Below are 25,395 nucleotides of genomic sequence, written 5' to 3' on the forward strand. Positions count from 1 at the left end.
TTCAGTCCACATTTGTTCATCTCACTGTAAAACAGGTATGACAAGAAAGAGTTAATTAAAATTGAGGCAGTTACCCAAAGTTATTTATGGGCTCTTTCTGTAAGCACTAGAAACTCTCTTGTAAAACAGATAGTGACCAGAGGTAGGCAATTAATCAAAGTCATTTTATGGACTTTTTCTTTGGGCACTGTGGACCACCTCCTCTTCCTTTTCAGCCTTGGGATGAATACAGTTTCAAAGGCTTTCCCAGATAGTGGAAACAATATATAGCATTTCAAGGACTGCCCTCCTCCTGTGTTAGCATGGTATTTCTTATGATGTTGGAACACCTGGCAATATCATTGGACCAGGCTCAGGACTGCTGAGGTAGTGGATGAGACATGTCTCCCTCCTTCTCCCTGCCTTGGCTTATTATCCTACATAATATATCATCTGACAAAATCTCCTGAGACCCAAGTGAGAACCATCTAGCTGAACCTAGTCATCTCAGAACCATGATAGTTATTACTTTTTAGCCACTAGGTTTGGGATGGTATTTACATAGCAGTAAATGTCTGTAACTCTGGTTTTCTAAGAACCATTAAGCATAAGGCTGGCTATGTTAGGAAGAAGTGTAGAAGGAAGAGTGGTGAAAGGGGATCCACAATTTTTTTTTTTTTTGCCAAAAAATCTCATAAATAACTTTGATTAATGCCTTCAGCCATGTATCTGTTTTTAACAGGATAACAAGAAGTGGTCTGGATGAAGATAAAAATCTGAGTTAACAGATCTCTATCCATACTAATGCTTAGGAGGTCACACCTTCCCGTGGAGGAGTGTATACCACCTGCTCCTACCAAATTGATATATGTACACCCCACAAATCACCTGTATTTTGCTGTGTGTAATGCACACCCATGTTTTTTGTGTGGATTATACTTGGGCTTATTATACCCATTATTATTCCCATGTATAATGTGCATCCATATTTTTCCCTCCAAAATTTGGGCAAAAAAGTGCACACTATACACAGCAAAATATGGAATATAAGTCATCAGGACAAAGAGACTGAGTGATTGCTTATGCCTTTCTCACCCACTTCAGTTAGGCCTGTTCTCTTCCATAAGAACATGTCACTAATAAATTTTGCTTAGATACTAATAGGCTTGTTGATCTGTAATTCTTTATTGCATCAGCAAGAAGAACTGAGCTACCCACGATTGGAACACTAATTTAAGATGCTAAGTTCTGGGTTAAACCAACCCTACAATTTTTGGGAGGTGATGCCTAACTAGAGTACACAATTAAGTGAGTTGTTATATTGTATGTTAACTATGCAACAGTTAAAACAAATGTCTTATGAATGGCAGGTTATTTTACTTAATGTTATTTATCATAACAGCAGCACCATATGCTTTGTCTGCGACTCTCACAGCTTCTTGCTTTTATCCTCAATCAGATCAGCAGCCCCTGTGCCATACATGAGGTCTGGCTGGCCCACAGTCAGGTAGCAGATGATGATTGTAGACTCTGCATTATCAAGTCTGGGTTTGGTTTTGTTTAGTTTTGTTTTGTATTTTTGACTCAAGTAGGTTTACAGAAACATGCTCACACTTCAGCATAATTTAGGTATAACTTATATAATTTGCATTATTCAAATTAGAGGCAGTTGACATCCAAGACAGGCCTCTTGCTATTGCTATGGAAATGCATCAGAGAAAGTGACAGAAACCTTTGAGATAATGATTGGACAGATAGTTTTGACTCAGAAAAATATGGTTTACATAGATTCTCTTCAAGTTAACACAGTGGAATGCTACTCTGTCCAGTTGTTATTAGGCTTTCAGTCATCATTTATAGGTCAGGGGCATTTGATAGAATACTGGGGCCCTTTCACAGAGAAGAGAGTGGGGAGTCACTCTTGAAATTTTCTGTTTAGATAATACCTGCTCAAGGAAACTTTGATCCCAAGCACTCTGTAATTTCCAGGGCCATGTGTCACCCTGGTCCAGAGGTGACACCAATAGCCTTTCCCAAACTCTGCGTGTCTGATGACAACTCATTGGACTTCACTGTATTACACTTAAACACATCTCATCAGTCAGGAGTATTAAAGTGGATTTCATTGCAAATTATTTTTTTTTCCAAAATATGCTTCTAGAAGTTACAATCTCTTGAAGAATTTATCATTTCCCTGGAGCCTGGCTTGCCTCTGAATGCTGTCACCACCGTGTCCATCTCAACCAAGAGAGCTCACTTCAGTGTTGGCTCCCCCAACACCTGGATCCTCTCTGCCCAGCTCAAGGGTTCACCCTTTTCTCCCTGCTCCTCTGCTCTGAAGCTCTGAGTGATGCAACATCACTCAGAAGGAAATAGCTGAAACTAAGATCTGGGTGTGGCCAGCCTGCCCTCTGCAGCCCCTTGGCTCCACACTCTCTTGCATCTTCCAGAACAAAGTAACCTTCCCTTCTGCTTCCACAACTTCCCAGTACCATTGTCTACCACCCCCAATATCTACTTGGAGCATTGTCCCCATTGAATCTTTGCTGGTGAGTGTCTCTGCGGGATGGGGGCCGAGGGGTAGCCAGAAAGGAAAGAGGTAGAACTTTGGTGACCCCACATAGAGGCCCATTCTCAACAGAAGAAAAGCTCTGGTTCAGGTACAGGGTTGTGGGAGAATTCAAGCCAGTGTTACAGGGCAGCCTCAAGGAGAAGTGCCAGGGACAGAAAGAACTGGCTTGTTCTGGGTACAGGTCTCCTGACTACATGCTTCACCCAAAATGATGGTACAGGGCCTGGAAGCCAGTGTCTCTCTAGGCTCCTTTGTCACCTTAGGGGCACTGCTCACTGCCTCTGGCATGCTGAGCTTCCTTGCATGTTTTCTCTGACAAAACCGCACATGCTGCTCTGACATCTTTAGTGAGACTCAACTTGAGGGAACTTCAGGATCCTCAGCTGTTAGGGTGGGGCTCTTCTCACACGAGGCTGAGCTCATTGTTCAAATTCTATAGCTCTTCAGTTGCAAACAAACACCAGCTTTTACATTCCCTTACCCCTGGTTCAGGGCTCCTTTCACTGCTTGGACAAATCATCACTCAAAAATGAACAGACTGAACAAATGGGAAGAAATGGCCATTTTTCCAGGAGGGAGGTTTTGGAGGGAAGGATTGACAGCGATACAGAGAACCCGAGAGGAGTGATGAATGGAGCTCTACTGCCCTTGCCTGAGAGCTCATGCCTGCCGGAGCCTGGAAACTACTCTGGACCAGGCCAAAGGCATCACCTGTGAAAGGACAAAAAGTTCTTTCAGGCCCTCTTTACCAAAGCTAGCTATCTCTCGTTTTCCTTAAGCCTGTCAGGCATAATTAACTGTTGTTTCTCTGAGCCTCTATTCTCAAAACTGGGAAGATTACTAAAAGCATCCTACCCTTCAAAGGTGGTGCATTTCTCTACACCTAGCCCTTTCCCTCTCAGGTAAATAAAATACAACTTTGCTCTCAGCATTTTCTTCTTTTTGTTCACAGGTCAGCACTCAATCCACTGATCTACATTTTCTTCTTTGTGAATTCTTTCACAGCCCACGTCACTGGCCATCTTAAAAACTTGCGGATTTTTTTTTTTAGGAGAATGTTGGAGGGGGTGAAGGGGTGGGGAGGGCTGGTGGGACTTTGAGGCTAGATGTACAAATCCAGAAGGCTGGATGAGATCTGGCTCATCCCTAGTCTTTCCTGGGAACAGGAAACTCTTGCATTGTCCTTGGGGGATCCCTGGGAGGGTGAAGTCATGGTATCTGAGATTGCATTTCACCAATATTTCTCTCAGTATTTTAGCAAGCTTGGGGTGGCAGTAGTGAGGGTTAGGTAGGGCAGGGCCAGGGAAATCCCTCAAGCATTGTTTAACCTCTGGGCAAGAGCACTTGGGCCCCAGAACTTTTCAGAGGCTTTTAAATGTGCTTTCTATAAAGGCTAAATATAGGAATGGTCCACAAGCACAAGAAGAGGTGTTCAGTCTCTTCTGGTCTCAGAAAAATGCAGATTAAATCACAATGAAGTTCACCATATACCAAATGGGATGGCTGCATTGAACAGGCCTACACAGCAAGCACTGGTGAGCTCTGGGGCAGTTGGACTGTTGATCATTGTAGGTGAGAAGATAAGGTAGAACAGCCACTTTGAAAAGCCTGAGCATATGTCTGTCTACCTTATGACTGAGCAATTCCACTCCTAGATATTTATCCAGGAAAAATGGAAACACATGTCCACAAAGAGACTTAACCATAAACATTCTTACAGCTTTATTCATAATAACTCTAAACTGGAAACAGCCCAATTGCTCATCAATAGGAAAACGAGTAAAGAATTGTGTTACATCCATGCAATAGAATACTATTCAGCAATAAAGAAAAACATGACCATTGTACATGTTACATCATAGGTGAATTCCAGAAACATGATGCAAATCCAGAAAGAAGCCAAAAACAAAGGAATACATACATGAGATTCTGTTTAAGTGATAAAAGGGCAAAATAATCCATGGTGATAAAAATCAGATTATTGGTTGCTTGGGGAGAGATTGACAAAGGACAAGAAGAAATTATCTGGGGTAATTAAAATATGTATCTTCATAGGGGTGTGGTGCATACATTTGTCTGAACAGATCAAACCATACACTTCATGTCTTTGCATTTCACTACATGTAAGTCACACCTCAATAGAGATTCTTTTAAAAGATGCTTTTTAAAAAAAATTATGTGCCCCAAAATGCAATGGAACATTCCAGTGTTTAAAGTTCTGCAAAAATTATGATTATATTCTGTAATTAAGTATTAAATATCATGGCTTAGCTTTTCTTACAAAAATTTCCAAGTATGTATGATAATAGCCAAGATGTCTTAACCAATTGTACATTAATGACTTACCATTAGTCAAATGATTTTGAAGTTAAATTGGTAAAAGTCCTTTCAGGTTTTATAGCAAAGTAAATGTTAAATCATATAGTATTGACATTTTTGTAGGTACAAAATAGTCAAATATCAGTGATTCCATTTGGTGCTAATAGTTGCTTGGTCATGGTACACTTTGGTATGTCTGATATGGTGTTGATGAGTCTTCTGGGTTCAGAGGTCTGAACCTGGTTTTCCATGGAGGGCCTCCGTGGGGTCAACCCCTTCTCATAGCCTCAGACTCTTCCGTGAATTCTAGACCCTTTGAATGACTGGATGTGTTAGCTGGGTGGGACAGAGATAGGAGGCAGTTTGCATAGGGGCTTATGGTGGTGATAGACCTGGGGACACTTCACACCCTTTCCTCCAGCTCCTGACTGCTATTTCCCAGGAGGATGCTCCGCTCTCCAACCTGCCTGGAAGTTAAAATCAAGCAGCCTTTCTCTGTTCTCCCCAGCATGCACTGAAATGTCAAACAGTGCCACCTTTGGCCCACTGAGATCCCTATCTTCCTCTGCACTCCCAGAACTCAGACCACATCACTGATTTGCAGTAACTGCACTATCTTAAGGTTTATTTCAATTTAGTTTACACACAATCAGATAACCCTTTTTAGGTGTGGAATTCTATGGTACGTTTTTATTATTGTGTAGCTATCACCCAAATCAAAATAAATAACTACTACCAACATCCAAAAAAGTTCTCTCATACCCTTTAATAGTCAATCCTCTCTCCCATTTCAGCTCCTGGCATCCACTGATCTTTTTCCCTGTCCCTATGGTTTTCCTTTCCCAGAATATCACATGAATAGAATATTACAGTATGTAGCTTTTTGAGTCTCACTTCTTTCATATGCATGATGGATTGAGATTTATCGTTGCATGAATAAGTTGTTCATTTCTCTTTATTGCTGAATGATATTCCATTGTATAAGTGTGCCACAGCTTGTTTATTTGTTTACTGGTTGATGGACATTTGGATTGTTTCTAGCTTTGGGCAATCATGCATAAAGCTGCTATAAAACTTCACATACAAGTTTTTGAGTGGACATGTTTTCATGTCTGTAAGGTAAATTTCAAGGAGTGGAACAACTGTGCCACATGGTAAGTGTTTACCTGACTTTTAAGAAATTTATGAATTGTTTCCTAGAGTGGCTGTATCATTTTGCATGTCTATCATCACCATATGGGAATTCTAGTTGCTCTACATCCTCACCAGCACTCGGTGGTGTCAGGATTTTTTTCTTCAACCCATTCTAATATGTGTGGAGTGGTATCTCACTATGGCTTTAACTTGCATTTCCCTAATTTCTAATGACATCAAGCATCTTTTAAACTGCTTATTTATCATCTGTATATCTTTGGTGAAGTACCTGTTCAAATTGTTTGTCCACTTTTATATTGGTTTGTTTGTTATTGTTGAACTTGACAATTTTTCTACAGCCTGGCTACCAGTTCTTCATCAGATATATATTCTACAAATATATGCTCCCAGTCTGTGGCCTGTCTTTTTATTTCCTTAATAGTGTATTTTGAAGAGCAGACATTTTTAGCTATGATGAAGTCTGATCTATTGATTTTTATAGGTTCCCACTTTTTGTTTTTTTCTGTTTTATTCTACCATGTAGCATGTCTCATTCTAGTATGTGTATGCATATTTGTGTATGCGGGGCTGTCAGGTGCCCACAATTCAGCCTGTCTTGTTTCTGCTTTGTGTCATGGTCTTCTGCAAGGCACTGACTCAGTGACAGCAGATCAAATCATGACCTGTGTCAGGCCTCTGCAGGAGGTGTTTGGGGCCAGATGGGGATGGCTTCTCTGCCTTCTCAGCCCAATACTTAAATAAATGGCTTTATTTATTTATTTCTGACAAAGGCTCCCAGAGCTTACTCTTGGAGTGGTCCTGGCCCACACCAGGCTCTCCCAGGTTCCTTAGATCTGTCAACCTCTCCAAGCCCAGACTTTCTCTATCTCTCCAAGCATAGAAGACATTTCAGCCTCTTTGTGTCCTTTCTCTGCACGTTTCATGACTTTTCCAAACTTCTTGGGAGTGACATCAAATGCATGTTCATTTGGGACTTAAATCCTTCCAAATGTGCTTCTTGCCTCCACACACCGATTTCCCCCAAGTCTATTTGTAACAGCAAGTGGGGAATGTGCAAATCAACTTTGCCTCTCTCTAGTCCAAGGTGTGTTCAGTCACTTGGTCATCTTCAAGAATGCCAGCTCATTAGCTTCCAAATTAAACCCTTTTAACCCATAAATATTTGCTCACAGCAGGAAAAGGCATACATCACAGACATTGACAGTCTGTGTGGTCTGCTCCAGTCACATGTCCTTTCTCATGTGGTGGACACTTCATTCTTTTGGAAAGTTTTCCTTTGGGATTCTCTGACATTGAATTAGTAAACACATCACTAAACCTCAGCCAAAGTCAAACAGTAGCTAAAATAAGAATGATGATTCAGGAAGAACCAGGTATAATGGTCTCTGGAACATCTCAGATGCTGCTGATGGTTTACTAGGCAAGAGTTGTCCTTGAGTGGTGGGCACACAGTGATCCTCAGAGCCTGGCCTCCCCCAGTTCACTCCTTTCCCAGCCTCTTTTGTTCTGTGGCAGCTAAAGGCTACATGATGTTCACCTGGAAGAGTATTTTTTACTCTGATATTTTGCACAGTAATGAAACAAGGTCAGTCTCTAAGCAGGAATGTGGTTCTCAGCAGAGACCATTCTACCTTTCACCTGGGGGTTAAGGAGGCACCAAGGCACCATGATGTTGATAATGCTAGTGATGTAACAAATGGCATTGTAGCTGGAGACACTCCACTGGGGGACAAGTTCTGGTGGCTCCAGGTTTCAGTGGGCACCTTGCCTGACCAGGTAAGTGTTTTAGGGGAAAGCTCTTAATGAAATCCATCTCCTGGGAAGCCCCTGCTGGCAACCATGTGTAAAGCAACTCACAGATTTGTTGTGGCTTTACTTAAAGATGTGTAGGGTGGTCTGGCCTGACACTAGCCTCAACATTCTGGGAAATCTAGAAGAGGCAAAAACCCTGGCTCACCAGCTGCTGCCTCTTTGGTATATGTGCTTGGGACCCTGTGGCTCAGCACCAACATTTCCCCACATGTATCTGGCTGAACCATTTTGTGTTTTGAATCATGTGTCACACATATACACACACAATTCCCTAAAGAATTGAAGTATCTGGTATCCAAAAAGACACCAGTGTTTTCTGGGGAAAACACTGTGTTTTAAACAGTGTCAGTCATGGCCCAGGTTGAGTCTACAGGTGGGAGAATGAACCTGGGAAGAAGTGTTTTCACATGTGGCTCAATCTTGGTCTATGAAAGACATTCTGGACACTCCAGTCAGAGGAACTGGCTCCTGTTCAGGAGAAATCCAGCCTTCCAATATCTGTAAGCATTCTAGAGTGTTGTCTGCCCTGGGAATTGGGTCAGGAGGATGTTTGTTAGTTGATTCAACATGTTTTGAGGCCTGCTCATGCCAACATGTGGGCACAGCATATGGGCACATATCCCTGCCCCAAGGGGCTTAGAGTCTGGGTGTAGAGATAGGACTGACTCAAGATAGACACTCAAAAGGGCAGTTCAGGACAGGTGCTGGGGTACAGGTAAGCCATGGCTTTGATGTACATAAAAGATGCAATCCCATGCAGCCTGGGGCATTGGGAAAGGCTGCCTGCAAGAAAGGAGGTCTAAACTGAGTCCCAAGTTGGAGGTAGCAGGAAAGGACAGGGTAGCGCATTTCCACAGGGGAACCACAAGCCTCTTTTTCAGAGGAGTGTGAGAGAAGAATGAGCCTGAGGTTCGGAGGCGGTCAGACTATAAAGAAATGAGAGTTTCATGGTAGGTCAATCCACCTAGGACCTTTAAACCCATTAAAGCCCCCCTTGTATGCAGGGAGCCTGGAATGGCTTCACACAGTTGAAGTGATATACCCAGAGAGTATTGTGCCCCTCAATCTGTTTGCTGAGCCACAAGCCAATAAAAACTATGCAAAGCCATCCCTTTTCTCCATCTTTGGAGAAGAATCATAACTTTTTAGCAAAGTGAGGGAAGAATATTTCAGTTACTGGAATTTTAGGACAAGATTCATATTATTGGAGTCATGTTTCTAGTTGAGGGAAAAGTAATACATTGGAGTGAAATGAATGAACATTGCTATAGAGGCACATGCCCTGTGCAGAGGCCTCCCCTTCATATGAAATTATTAATAGGATGGCAAGCTGGAGTACCGAGAAGTATTTCATTCAGGCTCTGGGAGACTGGGAGGCAGGAAGAGTGAAAGGGCTACACCTGTGGGCAGGAATAATGCCCCTGCTACCAGGGAGGACACAGGCTCTTACAACTATTAATCAATGGAAATTAATTTCTGTCTCTTTGCTTAATATCATGACCCTTGCTATCAGGCACTTTCTTTTGACATTTTCTAAGATCAGATGAATTTCTAAACTTTCTCAAGTACTAATGGAGAACTTTAAAAGCTTTTCAAGATGTGGAGTATTGCAATTTCCGTTTTCTCACCCTGCATCACAATTTAAATAGAATTGTATAATCACATTACATAGTATTTTGTTTAAAGTCCATCATAGTGGGTGATTTCATCCATTCTTTTGTCCTTTAAAAAATTCCGTAGAGCTGTTCTAGAGCAGAGAAGACATTTGGGGTGGTGCCAGGCTGGCCCCTGCCAAAAAGAGGCTGTGTTATGGTAAGGAGGCCCTAAGCTTTGCTGGTCTTTCCGAATGTGTTAAATGAGGGTGGAATGTGGTCTGTCACTGAATTGCCCCCTCTGCTCCATAGAGAGATAGGACTGGGACTAATCCTTCAAGGAGGAAATGGACTTTCAAGAGGGTGTTCCCCCACTTCCCTCTTAAAACAGAGCGGTACCCAGTTTTGGGTTCTGTGTAAAGTTTTATTTGGGGGAAAGCAAATATCACTTAGTGTGACATCCAATACTTTTCTGGTTTCTGGTAAGGGCACATGGTGTGGGTGGAAGTCATCCCAGACTGTTGAATCCCAATTAACCCACCATAATTGTCCCAACCAGGCAGCCATGGAGAAGGCTGCAAGTAGATATGGCAGAGTTACTGAAATATTCCCTCTGAATGTTGGGTCACTGCAAGGAGGACAGTCTTCCTGAAGAACTGAGTGAACAGAAAATAAATGCTCTTTGTGTTAAGCTTCCAAGATTTTGGGGGTTCTTTGTTTCTGCAATATGGCTTAAGTTATTCCTACTATTAACACTATTAAAAATAGCTTTAGGATGATCCAAGATGGCAGAAGAGTGAGTGGAAGTTACACTAACCTCCCCCCAGGACCAATCTGGAATTACAACTAAATTGTGGAGCAATCATCTGGAACAAACAAACTGAACAATAGTCAGAGAGGAGGCTTACAACCTTGGACAGACAGGAGAATCAACTTCAGCACAACCTGGCTGGTAAGGAGTGCGGTGGAGACACGAGAAGGTTGGCTGGTAGCACCTGAAGTGCTGGACAGATATTTAAGATGCTGGTTGGATCCCCCTGAGAAATGTGGGATCTAAACTCTAAGCTGGGACCCCTAGCCTAGAGCACAAGAGCCCAAAAAGTACACAGATAACATCCAGCTTTGAGAAGCAGCAGGGTTTCTCTGCCTGAGATGGTCAGCCAGAAAATCAAAGAGCCATTTAAAGGGCCAATGCATACATTTTCATTTGCAGCCACTTACCCTGGGCTACAGCTAAGGGGGTGCAGGGTGGGCTAGAGATGCTTGAGGAGAGTCTGGGGATAGAGGCTTTGGGGAGAGAACTGAGAGAATAGCTGCCAGGACCCCAGTGCTGAGTCATCCCTCATACTGCAGCAGCCATCTTGTTCAGGCCACTCCCCTCAAAGTGGCAGCAGCCTGAGGGGAAGCAGTAGCCCCACCTCCAAGAGGGGCAGAGTCCTCTGATGCTTAAGCCTAACTGCTGAGTGCAGAGTGACTAGATTAAGAACTGAAGGAGTCAGCCAAAGTCAGTAGATCCCTGGTAATCTCGAACAGGCTGTCTAAAGCCAGACAGGGTCACCATCTGATGTCACCAGAGATGGATCCAGAAAGAAAAAACAGTGGTAAATACTAGTTTCTACCAAGATGAAATCCACCAAGGTCTTCTTCATGACTTGTGATATTTGCTTTCCTGTGCAGCTTTTTAACATTCATTTCTTGTCCTTCAAGTTGTGTATATCAAGTCACTAGATTTATATTATAGTTTATTTCAATTCACATATCTTGCTTCTCCCTTCTCTTACTCCATTTTACCTGCTTCTTTCCCCTTAGTATTTTTATTTTAAATTTTGTTTCCTCTCTTGGTACAACTTGTTTCCATTTTATACTCCTACTGTTCCTACCTCTTCCAGCCTCTCAAAACCAATTTTCTTGTCAGTGGTCATATCACATTCTTTTTTCTGCTCTTAAAATATCCGTGTTCTCTCTTCACCTTTAGCAATCTTTGCTCATTGGTTTTGGATAAGGTAGCTGTTGTTGCATTTTTTCAATTTTATCCCTAGATCTTCACTGTTTTTGTATTTCAAAAGTTAAACTTTACCATTCCCCTCTCCTACTCTTTTTTTGGTCTCAAGTTTTAATTTTTTCCTCTGTTAGCCTGGTTTTTGTCCATCACTCTGAGTATGCCCTCTCTCTCTATCATCTCAAAATCACTTCTCTTTCATCAAGACATCTCTAAGCTTTTCTATTTTCCCTCTTATTCCCATCCCACCTATATTAATTTTGGCTCATTTGTTGGTGGTGGTGGTGTGGTAGATCTTTTTCTCCAACTTGGTTCCTATTTTTTCGTATTAATTTACTTTTTTCTTTCTCCCTGTCACTTTATATTATTTTAAATTTATGTATATATTTAAATTATAAGCTTCCCATCTCTTACTCCATTCCACCTTCTTCATTCCCTTTTTTATCAATGATGTAAATTTTACTTTTTCTCTTCTCATTTCTCCAATTCCCTACTCTTATTAGTGGTCTTCCCTCTACCCTCTCAAAATCATTTTTCTTTCAGTAGGTCATCTTATATTTGCTCTGCTTTATAATAGTCTTAATCTCTTTACAACATTATTAATACTGGTTCATTTGCTGTGGATAATGGGATTGCAAGTGAGTTATTCTGGTGGGTGTGGGTTTGTTTCCTGGGCTTTGTGGTTTTGTTTTGGGAGCAGCTGCACAACAGCATACAAGATGTGGAGGGTGGAGTGACCCTCAGTCAACAAGCTGGAGGGAAGGGCCCACCGAAGAATGATGCAAAAACAATCAAAATGTAATTACATCCAGAGAGCCAACATAAATAGCACTTTAGAGGGCATCACAAGAACATCAAGTTCAGGAGATAAAGGAGACTACAACACTGAATCACACAAGTCTCCTATCATAGAAGTTTACACCACAAAGACATGGAGTCAAAGCAGATCAATTTACGAAGCACAGCAAACAAGAGTCTCCACTAAAATGGGGAGACAAAGAAACAACCCCCAATCAAAATGAAAAGACTAATCCAAGAAAGGGTGCTAAATGAAATAGAAGCAAATCAACTATCAGATATTGAGTTCAAATAGCAGTTATAAGGAAGCTCAATGAGCTTAGTTAGAATTACAAAAAAACTACAGAGAAGCTACAAGGAAGTTACTGTGAACTACATCAGTATGAAGAAGAATATAAATTATCAATAAGAGCCAGAAGGAAATGAAGAATACAACATCTGAATTGAAGAACACAGTAGAAGGGATCAAAAGCAGGCTAGATGAAGCAGAGGATCAAAGCAGAGAGCTGAAGGACAAGATAGAAAAAAGCTCCCAGAAAGAGCAAGAAAATTAAAAAAGATTCAAAAAGAATGAAGAGGCATTTAGGGAAATGCAGGACAACCTGAAATGTAATAATATCTGTATAATAAGGATACCAGAAGGAGAGGAACAGGAGCAAGGGACAGAGAACCTGTTTGAAAAAGTAATGATGGAAAACTTCCCTAATTTGATGAGAGAAAAAGTCATATAAGTCCAGGAAGCACAGAGGGTCTCAATCAGGAGGAATCCAAAGAGGCCCATTCCAAGATACATCATAATTAAAATGGCAAAATTCAAAGACAAAGAGAGAATCTTAAAGGCAGCATTGGAGAAACAGGAAGTGACATGCAAGGGAGCTCCATAAGGCTAGCAGCTGACTTCTCAACAGAAACACTACAAGCCAGAAGGGAATGGCAAGAAATATTCCAAGTGATGAAAAGCAAAGGGCTTGAACCAAGACTACTCTACCCAGCAAGGCTTTCAATTAAAATGGAAGGCAAAATAAGGAGTTTTCCAGACAAAAGAAGGCTAAAAGAATATACCTCTACTGAACCAGCATTCCAAGATATGCCAATAAAATGGCTACTTTAAGAAGGCGAATAAACAGAGTGAAAGATGGAGGAACACAGGTACAAAGGGGGTAAAGTGGCAAAGAATAAGCAGCTATCAATAGTAACCTTAAATCTAAATGGACTAAATGCTCCAATCAAAAGACATAGGGTAGTGAAATGGATAAGGAAACATGACCTGAACATACGCTGCCTACAAGAAACCTACCTCAGAACAAAAGACCTACACAGACTGAGAGTGACAGATTGGAACAAATACTCCAAGCAAATAAACAGGAAAAAAAAAAAAGCTGAAGGAGCAATACTTATCAGACAAAATTCACTTCAAAACAAAGGCCATAAAAGGACACACAGAAGGACATTTCATAATAGTCAAAGTAAAAATCCATTAAGAAAACATAAACATTGTAAACATATATACATCCAACATAGGAGCACCCAAATATATAAGGAAAGTCTTGGAGAACTTCAAGAAAGATGTAGACAGCAACACACTTATAGTAGGGGAATTTAACACCGCGCTGTAAACATTGTATAAATCTTCCAAACAAAATATCAACAAGGATATTGTGGCATTGAATGACACACTAGATCATATGGACTTAACTAATATATACAAACCTTTCATCCTTGGTTTGCTTTCATCCCAAAGAAGCAAAACACACATTCCTTTCAAATGCATATTTTCAAAGATAGACCGCATGATAAGACACAAAACAAGCCTCAACAAATTCAAGAACATTGAAATCATACCTAGCTTTTTCTTGGATCACAAGGGCTTGAAACTAGAAACCAACCTCAAGCAAAATACTCAGAAACACTCAAATTCATGAAGACTGAATAGCATACTATCAAACAATGAATGGATTAATAATGAGATCAAGGAAGAAATCAAAAAGTTTTGGGAAACAAATGAAAATGGACACACAGCAGCCCCAAACCTATGGGATACAGTGAAGGCACTCAGAGAGGGAAGCTCATTGCAATACAGGATTACCTAAAAATATATAGAAACATTTCAAATAAATAACCTAACCTACATCTACAAGAACTGGAGGAACAACAGCAAAGCCCAGAGAGAGTAGAAGGAAGGAAATAACCAACATCAGAGCAGAATTGAATGACAGAGAGAGTAAAAGAACAACTCAAAGGATCAATAAATCCAGGAAATGACTCTTTGAAAAAATTTAAAAAAATGACAAGCCTTTAACCAGACTCATAAGGAAAAAAAGAAAGAGGACCCAAATAAATTAAAATCAGAAAGGAAAGAAGATAAATTACAATCAATACCACAAAAATAAAAAGGATAGTTAGAAATAACTATGAACAATTATATGCGAAGAAATTTGAAAACCTGGGTGAAATGGACAAATTTCTACAAACATAAAGTCTTCCTCATCAAGATAAGGAAGAAAGCCTGAACAGACCAATAGCCTGAACAGCTGGTGAAATTGAAGCAATAATCAAAAAACTCCTGGTACACTAAAGCCCTGGACTGGACGGTTTCACAGGAGAATTTTACAAAACATTTAAGGAAGAGCTAACCCCTATCCTTCCCAGATTATTCCAAAAAATCCAAAAAGAGGGGAGACTCCCAAATTCTTTTTATGTGGCCAGCATTATCCTAATCCCAAAACCAGATAGAAACACAAGAAAGAAAGAAAACTACAGGCCAATATCGCTGATGAACATAGATGCTAAAATCCTCAACAGAATATTGGCAAACCACATCCAGCAATACATTAAAAAGATCATCCACCACAATCAAGTGGGATTCACTCCAGGGATACAAGGATAGCACAATATTCACAAATCAATAAACATAATACATCACATAAACACAAGGAAGACAAAAATCACATGATCATATCAATAGCTGCTGAAAAAGAACTTGATAAGGTACAACACCAATTTACAATAAAAAACACTCAGCAAAGTGGGATTAGAGGGAGCATACCTCAACATAATAAAGGCCATATATGAGAAACATATAGCCAGTATCACACCCCATGGGTAAAAACTAAAAGCTTTCCTACTAAGATCAGGAACAAGACAAAGTAGTCTGCTTTCACCACTTCTATTCAACATAGTATTGGAAGTTTTAGCCATCCTGATTAGACAAGAAAAAGAAATAGAAGGCATCCAAATTGGAAAGGAGGAAGTAAAACTGTCAGTGTTTACAGATCACATGATAATGTACATAGAAAACCCTATAGACTCCAGCAAAAAACTACTCAACCTAATAAGTGAATTTGGCAAAACAGCAGGATACAAAGTAAATATTCAGAAATAGAAGGCATTTTTGTACACCAACAATGAAATATCTGAAACAGAAACAGGAAAATGTCTCATTTTCTTTAGCAACAAGAAAAATAAAGTGCGTAGGAATAAACTTAACCAAGGATGCAAAGTCCTATACTCAGAAAACTACATAAATTGAAGAAAGAAATTAAGGAAGACACAAATAAGTGGAACAATATACTGTGTTCATGGATTGGAATAATTAACATCATCAAAATGTTCATACTACCCAAAGCAATTTATAGATTCAGTGCAAACCCTATGAAAATACCAATGACATTTTTCACAGATATAGAACAAACATTTCAAAAATTTATATGGAACCATAAATGGCCCCAAATAGCTGCAGCAATTTTGAGAAAGAAGAAGAAATGAGGAGGAATCACAATACCTGTCATCAAACTCTGTTCCAAGGCCACTGTAATAAACAGTCTGGTACTGACATAAGAACAGACAAATAGGCTCCGAGCAGCAGCATCATGGTGGATGCCCAGGGTTTCTCTGGCCAGTGTCTCTCCCTCCGGTCTGCAGCATGGGGAATATCTTTGCAAACATCTTTAAGGGCCTTTTTGGCAAAAAAGAAATGCGCATTCTCATGATGGGCCTGGATGCTGCGGGGAAGACCACCATCCTGTACAAACTGAAGCTGGGTGAGATCGTGACCACCATCCCCACCGTAGGTTTCAACATGGAAACTGTGGAGTACCAAGAACATCCCCTTTACCGTAAGGGACATAGGTGGTCAGGACAAGATCTAGCCTCTTTGGCACCACTACTTCCAGAACACACAAGTTCTCATCTTTGTGGTTAACAGCAATGACCAAGCACGCGTGAACAAGGCCCGAGAGGAGCTCATGCAGATGCTGGCAGAGGACGAGCTCAGGGATGCTGTCCTGCTCATGTTCGCAAACAAGGAGGACCTCCCCACTGCCATGAATGCGACCGAGATCACGGACAAGCTGGGCCTGCACTCACTGCGCCACAGGAACTGGTACATTCAGGCTACCTGTGCCACCAGTGGGGACTGGCTCTATGAGGGACTGGACTGACTGTCCAATCAGCTCAGGAACCAGAAGTGAGCTGCACTCTTCTCTCCCCCCTCACTCCCTCCTTTACCCTCTCTTTCCTCTCATGTGGCAGCCGTGCCCTGTGGTGTGAGTGCCAGGAGCTGTCTCCATGGTTGGCCCTAGTGTGCTTCACTATGCTGTACATGTGCAGACACAGCCTGCAACCGGGTTTTTATTTAATGTAAATAGTTCTTGTTTCCAATGAGGCAGTTTCTAGTACTCCTATGCAATATTACTCAGCTTTTTTTATTGTAAAATGAGAATCAACTCATTATCCAGTACTGAGAAGGGATTTTAGGCACCCGGGGCCTCTAGGAGTTGCTGTCAGATCAGTCCAGCGCTCCTTCTCTGGGCTTTAGATCTGTGTTGAGATCCATTTTGATGGTTGGTTTTTAACCCAAACTCAGTGCATTTTTTAAAATAGTACAAATACAAGATAAAGAGACACTTGAACACAGAGAAGGGAGAAATGTGCCTAGTGTAGGTTCTGCAGTAATGGCTTGAGTCCAGTCTACTTGTGGTCTCTCCCGTCTGGAGCATGCGATGGGCAGATCCAGCCATAAAACATTCTGCATGGTCACTTACGGTCCCTGAATGGCTGTCTCACTGGGTCTTCCGCATCCCATAGCATTTGTTTGTACCTGTGCTTACACTGCTGCCCTGGGGAAGTGCAGGGGCCTGTGGCCACCACTCACAGACCCCTTGGAGGGACCCCGGCCTTCCCTTGGGTTGGTGTAGGTGCTTTGGTGGGATCACTCTGGCCAGAGCAGGAGCCTTCCCATGTTTCCATGCACGCTCAGTCGCTCCAGGTTGTCTGGGTCTTACTGTAGGAGCACGGACAGGTGACCGGTCATCTTAGAGCCTAGCTCCTCAGAGCCCCTGTCCACATGTGCTTTCACTCCCTCAGCCTGCAAGGGTCAGATTTGACATCAAAATCAACAACCTCTACTTTTTTCTTTTGTAGTTTGATAAACACTGAAGAAGCTGGAGCTGTTAAACTTTATCTTGGGGGAAACCTCAGAACTGGTTTATCTGGTGTCATGAAACCTCTTACTGCTTTCAATACACAATTAGTAATCAACTGTTTTTGTATCCTTGTTTTCAGTTTTCATTTCGACAAGCACTGTAATTATAGCTATTAGAATAAAATCTCTTAACTATTAAGAAAAAAAAGAAAAAAAAAAAGAACAGACACATAGATCAATGGAACAGAACAGAGATCCCAGAAATAAATCCATGTCTCTATGGTCAATTAATATTTGACAAAGGGGGCAGAAGCATAAAGTAGAGTAAAAATAGCCTCTTCAACAAGTGGTGTTGGGAGAGCTGGACACCTACAGGCAAAAAAATGAAACTTTACCACCAAGTTACACCATACACAAAAATAAACTAAATGTAGTTAAAAGGCTTAAATATAAGTCATTACACCATAAAAGTCCTAGATGAAAACATAGGCAGGAAACTCTCATATATTCCATGCACCAATATTTTCACCAAGGTGTCCCCTAGAGCAAGGGATATAAAGGAAAGAATAAGCAAATAGGACCTCATTAAATTAAAAAGCTTGTGCAAGGCTAAAGAAGACATCAGCAAAATGAAAATGGAGCCAACCATGTGGGAAAACATATTGTCCAATGATACTTTAGATAAGGGATTGATCTCCAGAGCATATAAAGAATTCACATGGCTCCACATCAGGAAGACAAATGGTCCAATTAAGAAATCGGCAAATGGCCTGAACAAACACTTCTCCAAGGAGGACATACACAGGGCCTAGAGACATATGAAAGGATGCTCAGCATCACTAACCATGAGAGAGATGCAAATTAAAACCACAATGGGATACCGCTTCATACCAGTCAGAATGGCCATCATAAACAATCAACAAACAACAAATGCTGGCGAGGTTGTGGAGAAGAGAACCCTAGCACACTGTTGGTTGGAATGCAGACTGGCACATCCACTGTGGAAAACAGTATGGAATTTCCTCAAAAAGCTAAAAATGAAACTGCCTTTTCACCCAGCAATTCCACTGCTGGGATTATACCCTAAGAATCCTGAAACATCAATTCAAAAGAATTTATGCACTTCAATGTTCATAGCAGCATTATTTACAATAGCCATGAGGAAACAGCCTAATTGCCCATCAGTAAATGAGTGGATCAAAAAATACTGTGGTACATTTACACAATGGAATATTTCTCAGCAGAAAGAAAGAATGCACTCCTACCTTTCACAACAGCATGGATGGAACTGGAGAGCACTCTGTTAAGTGAAATAAGCCAGGCAGTGAAAGACAAAAACCATATGATCTCACCTGTAAGTGGAACTTAATCAACAAAACAAACAAGCAAGCACAATAGAACCAGACACATGGAAATAAACAACAAAGTGACAATGACCAGAGAGGGGGTAATTACGGGGGAAAGAAGGGGAATGGTCAAGTCAAGGAACATGTTTAAAGGACCCATGGTCAAAGACAATGGGGGAGAGGATTGAATGTGGTATGTGGGGGATGGGTAGGGCAGGGGGAAATAATAGGGGAAAAATGGGGACAACTGTAATTGAACAATAAAAAAATAGCTTTGCCTAGGCCAAAGTCTTTTCCTGCTCTATGAGCCCATGGCATTCTAACTTTCATTCCACATACACTGATTTGCTATTCCTAGGTTGCAGACTCAGAGATAGACCAGTACTGTGGAGACAGCAGAATGCTACCAATCAGAAGGAGCAAAACCAACAGGAGAGGGACCTGCGATGCCTAGTGGGCAATCGGAATCAGTGTTGGCTGAAGACCTTGGGGGTGTGAGGAGTGGCTAAAGTATCTTCTGTGGGAGATATTCATGGAGGTCTGGGTCTTGAAGGGAGGCCTGGTGGCAGGTGACAGGGGTCTGAGCCTAGAGTCCAGTACATAGCAGCTCTGTGCTAGAATCCAGGAGAAGAAATCCCTCCCAAGGGTTCCAGACAGTCTTACTCCATCAGGGATCCAGGGTGCCAGGCCTGGCATATATGGTTTATCACTCAAGGCAAGGGAACAGTGATTCAGGACATAATGGCATTTCCTGTGGGCTAGGTGCTTTACATGGGTCATCTCCATTTGTTGCCACACCCTTGAAAAATAGAGAAATTAGCTCTATTTTGCTCACAGGAAAGGTTAAATAGTTAATTTAATGCAGATCTGATGCCAAGGCCTCTACCCTTTCCTCCACACCATGATGCTTTTCCAAGGAGAACCTTGTGAACAAATCTGGAGGTGCAGATCTGTTGGCAGTAAGATAGAGCTGAGTGTGAGTCACCCGAGTGTCCTGCTCAGGAGTTAGGGGACAGGAATCTTTTTCCTGGCTGGAGTTCCCTAGCTGGGGACTTCAATGATGTGCCTGAGACTGGGGGTTTTCCTTCTTCTCTATAAGTCTCCAACTGACGAATGGCTTTGGTCTAACAATGGGGAGCAGCCTAGCTCACTTGTCTTCTGATCTAATTGAAACTTCTCCATTGAAACAGGGTTGTAACAGCACCAATGAGTTACATTTGTGAGCAGTGCTGGGCCCAGATGCCCAGCATCCCTTCACCCACCCCGGGCTCCTACTCCTCAACTGCTCTAGAACTACCTTCTTTTCAAGTCACTGATGTTGCTCTGCCTACCAGAATAGAGGTCAGGGCTGGGCACTTCTGTTCCCTATTCCCAGCTCATCTGCAGCCTCCAGCAATGCCTGACTCTGTGGGAATATGAAAGACCAGACCCTGTGCCTGAAGTGGTGACTACTCTGAGCAGGAGCTTACCCTCCAGAGCCTGTGGGATCCTTTTTTTTTTCATTTTTTTTTTCTTTTTCACTCTTTTACAGCTTCCCCTTATTTCCTTCATCCCCATGCCCTGGAAATCACTTTTCTACTTTTTTTTTTCTTCACTTTTCTACTCTTTCTATGACTTTGGCTTTTTTTTTTTTTTTTTTTGATTCCACATGTATGTGACAGCATACAGATTTGTCTTCCTCTGACTGACTGATTTCATTCAGCATAAAGGCCTGAAATTTTATCCACATTGATGCAAAAAGCAGGATTTCCTTTTTCCTCGTGGCTGAATAATATGCTGATATATGTGTCACATTTTCTGTATCCATTTATCCACTAAGAGGCAATTAATTTGTGTCCATGTCTTGACTACTGTGAATAATGCTGCAATGAACGTGGGAGTGCAGATATCTTCAAGATCCTGCTTTTCTTTTCATTGGAAATGAGATTGCTGGATCATATGGTGGTTCTATTTCTAAGTTTTTGAGGAACCACTATATTGTTTTCCATAGAGGCTGCACCTGCAACGATTTACATCCCAATAAAATGACATTCTTTAAATGTATATTGGCATTTATTACATGTGGGTGGGGTGGAAAGAAACAAACCTCTTACTAATAAAAGCTGATCCTGGAAGCAGATTCACTGGTGAGTCAACTTTCTATAACACCCAGCATACACTTCCCGTTTTTCTGTATTTTCTGTTCTCTCTTCCATTGTCTCCACAATTTCCTAAACCAAAGTCTCTCAAGAGGTATATTTAAAGGGTTAAATATGCTTGGTAAAATAAAGCACTATTTTCTGATATACAGCATTAACGAGGCTTTATTTGCTGTCAGAATTCAATGATGGTGACAGCTGTTTTTTTTTGTTTTGTTTTCAGTAACTGTGGCTCTAAAGAGGAAGATCTAAGAGAGAAATAAAATTCATTCATGTAGTGATGAGGCATAACAATTTCCCAATGGCTATCATTTTATATGCATTTGAGAAAAATCCCATTTCAGGGAAAAATCTAAAGATAACAATAGAATTCATGTAGCTAGGTAAAAGTTGTTATTTTCTTCCTGTTGCTTTCAGGACCCCCTCACCCAATTCAGGCAATTAAGTGACATCATGGTGAGGACTAACCCATGGGACATGTTTCCCCTGCCACCTGCCTCTCTAATGTGCTCTCACTACTCTCCTTCCTGGAGGGTTCATTTCCATAAAAGGAGATGGGAAACAGCCTCCTGATGGCCTTGGTTTCTGCAACTGTGAAACACGCTAATAGCGCCCACATCAGAGGCCACCAGAAGATGCAGTGAAAAATTCAGTCGGGTCCTTGGAGGGAGACAGCATGTGGTAAATACTCAATCTCTGCTCGCCTCTGGTGATGAGGAGGATGGGAAATGGAGATTTGCAGAGTCTCCTTCAGCTTCCGGGAATTGTCTCATCTTTTTTTTTGTTTATTTTAGCTGTTAATGTGCAAGTACATTTGAATGGTATAAAGAATGTTTAAAAGTCTCCATTTCAGTTTAGCACATGAGCTCTCAGTGCATTTGAGACCTTACTCTGCTCACTACCCATGTGACTATGGAGACATTTTAACTTCTCTAAATCTTAGGTCCCTCACATGGTGCCCTGTGAGGCTCATAGTCCCCACTTGGGGTATTCTCAGGGTTCAACGAGACCAAGCACTAACTAGGTGCTTCTTGCACTTGCCAATATCCCATAGACACACCTGGAGAGCTTCTTTGAAATAAACATACCATACACAAGTGTGTCAGAGCTCCCATAACAAAGACCACAGATGGGCAGATCAAACAATAGAACATTTATTGGCCAGTAGAGGCTGGAAGACTGAGATCAAGGTGTTGGCCTGGTTGATTCTTCCTGAGGACTGGGAGCAAGGCGTTGTTCCGTGCTTCTGGTGGTTTGCTGGAATTTTCAGCATCCCTTGGCTTCTGCTGCATCACCCTGATCTCTGCCTTTGTCATCACAAGACATTCTCCCTGTTTATGTGTGTGATTTTCTGTGTCGGTTTGTATCCATATTTTCCCCTTTATAAGGGAACAAATCATATTGAATTAGGGACCCACCTTCCTCTAGTATGAACTCATCTTAACTACTTATATCTATGACAACCCTTTTTTCCAAATAAGGTCATTTTCTGAGGAGCTGAAGGGTAGGAATTCATCATGTGATTTTTTGGGATGGAGCACAATTCAACACGAAACAACCAAGTTATCAAAATCAATCTGTTTCTTTTTTGGTCTCTGCTGAGGTCTCCAAAGCTGAGAATAGAATCTTGAGTATTGACACCAGAAGTTACCTAGACCCATCTTCTTGGCTACATAGGTGCTGTTGCTGGGAATGTTCACCTCCAGAATATGAAATGTGGGTGCTGCTGAGGCCCAGTGTAGATAGCATATGAAGAAGACATGTTGGAATCTGTGGCATTCCCCCATCATGAGCAGGGTAGGGTAGTGCTCCTGTTTCATCTTGCCCAAATGGGGACCTTGCAGAGGGCTTAATATTGTCCCCATGGAGTTTGGGGGAATGTAAGAGCCTGGTATTCTGACACTTTTGTGGTATGTCTAAGAGTGAGAGGTGGTAAGTGGAGCTGGTGGCGGAGTAGAAGAGAGGGAAGTGAGGTGGAGGACCTGCACAGTTGTCACTGCTGAATAAGTAGATTTGTACTTTCCTTGTGGGCTTGAAAGAGAGGGGAATCTAGCAGGTGTGAACCCCCACAGAGTCTGAGTGGGAAATGGGCAATTAGAAGTGGAGGGAGAGATTGGCCAGCCAGCAGGATGAGAGCTGGATCAGGCCCAGGTTGGGCAGGGGCCTTCCCAGGAGTCTCTCCTTCAACTTCCACTCTCTGGCATAGACATGAAACCTCAGCCTCACAGGGAGGGTTACTTGCTGGTCACCCCTGACCCCACTACTTGCCAGTCCCTGGATCCTGGTTTATTGACTTGACTTTAGCCAGAGAAAGTGCTGGCTTCCGTCCTTGCTGACACCTGGCAGAGCCCAGGCCACCCGACAGCTGGAAAGGAGGAAAAGCAAGGTAGGCATGAATTTAGGTTCTGATAAATTAATGGTTGGACTTAAGGGAGGAAAATATGGGGGGGGGGGAGGGTTATTACCTGAAAATGAATGGAAAAGCTCTGCTCCAAGTGTCCTCCAGAGGTGGAAAAACATCAACCTATAGGGAAAGTGCATAAAGCTTCTTATTTTTTAAACAATTGTGCCACAGATTCCATTGGCATCTGGTGAATAATGTTTTTAGGTGCATAAAATGCAATCCAGAGTGTGAAAAAGGAAACCAATAATAATTTTTGTCAAAATATTTTTAAATATAAATTTTTGATTAAGCTGTACTTGTGCTTCTTATAAATATTACATGAAGCGCTAAAATCAACAGCAGGCTAAACAACTAGCATTGTGATGTAATGATGAGTAGAAATGATATTTTGAGATCTCTGCCACAACTGCAATATGATATTAAAATTATCTATGGCTTCTATTGCTGACAAGTCACAAGTATCCCTAATATTGCTGTGGCTTATTGCCTACATTTAAAATGGAAATTCAAAACTGTAGTTAAAAGTTAGTAAAAATATAGATGTGATTGTTTTCTCATTCAACTTTTTGGCTCCCTGAACTTAATATTTTCTTGTGTGTGTTTGTGCGTGTGTTTTTTTTTTTTTTGCAGGGGGCGGGGGGACTCTGGAGCCCAGGAAAAGAAATCCTAGTTTAAAAAGCCAGTGAAAGAGAAAAGATGAAATTCTGTTATAATCACAAGGTACTGTCTTTTTCATGTGTAAGATGGTTATAGAGTGGTGCAAAGTAAACTCCCTTCTAGACATATATAACCACTGCTTTGGTCTTTTAGAAAAAAATCAGCTTCAAAACCTTAGAAAGACACAGCATACCAAAACTTACGGGATGCAGAAGAAGCAGTGCTAAAGGAGGAGTAAGAGAATGAAGCAAAAAACAAAAACAGAATATATTCAAAACACATGATCATCTCAGCTGATACAGAAAAAACATTTCACAAAATTCAACACTACTTCATGATTTAAAAAAAACAACAAACTAGGAGTAGGAGGAAACTACCTAAAAATAACAAAATCTATACCTGAAAAAACCCACAATAAACATCATATTCAATGAACCACAAGCTTTTACTCTAAGATAAAGAGCAAGGCAAGGATGATAGATTTCATTATTTCTATTCACTGCAGTACTAGACTTTCTATCCAGAAGGATTAAGCAAGAAAAGTAAAAGTTATCCAAATTATAAAGGAAAAAGTAAAATGATCTTTGTTCATACATGATAGAATTTTATATGTAAAAAACTTAAAAGATTCAACAAAAAAAACTGTTAGAATAAAGAAATGAATTCAGCACAGTAGCAGGATGCAAAATGAACACCCATAAATCAGATATATTTCTATATACTGACCATAAACATCTTAAAGTAAAATTAAAAAAAATAAATTTATTAAACAATAAATTCCATTTATTAAGTTATTAAATAAACAATTTTATTTATTTTTAATAGCATTTAAAAGAATAAAACACTTAGGAATTTAGTCATCCAAGAAGACAAAGATTTGTACATTGAAAACTATAAAACTTTTATGAAAGAAACTAAAGAAGACATAAATAACCCATGTTCATGGACTGGAAGCCTTAATATTATGATGTCTATAACCACCAAAGTGACTTACACATTCAAAGGCATCCTTATTGAAAACCCAATGTTACTGTTTTTTGTAGAAATAGAAAAGTTCATCCTAAAATTTGTATGGAATTTCAGGGGACCCCAAAATAGCCAAAACAGACTTGGAAAAATAATAACAAAGCTGGAGGACTCAGCTTCTGATGAAAAAACTTACTACAAAGTTACATTAGTCAAGGCAGTATGGTACTGGCATA

General features: G+C 41.0%; 1 protein-coding gene across 1 annotated transcript; it reads left to right on the top strand.

Annotated features, from left to right (window-relative positions):
- Window positions 1-16,110: 16,110 nt before the first annotated feature.
- Window positions 16,111-16,710, top strand: LOC129070088 (ADP-ribosylation factor 1-like). Its single transcript, XM_054572889.1, has 2 exons — window positions 16,111-16,296; window positions 16,409-16,710. Exons 1-2 carry the CDS (start codon window positions 16,149-16,151, stop codon window positions 16,663-16,665), a joined length of 405 nt encoding a protein of 134 aa, XP_054428864.1. The 5' UTR covers window positions 16,111-16,148; the 3' UTR covers window positions 16,666-16,710.
- Window positions 16,711-25,395: the final 8,685 nt, after the last annotated feature.

The sequence above is a fragment of the Pteronotus mesoamericanus genome, unplaced genomic scaffold (assembly GCF_021234165.1).
Source record: "Pteronotus mesoamericanus isolate MK-2021 breed Mesoamerican mustached bat unplaced genomic scaffold, CSHL_Meso_final contig_245, whole genome shotgun sequence".
In the NCBI taxonomy this organism is placed as follows: domain Eukaryota; kingdom Metazoa; phylum Chordata; class Mammalia; order Chiroptera; family Mormoopidae; genus Pteronotus; species Pteronotus mesoamericanus.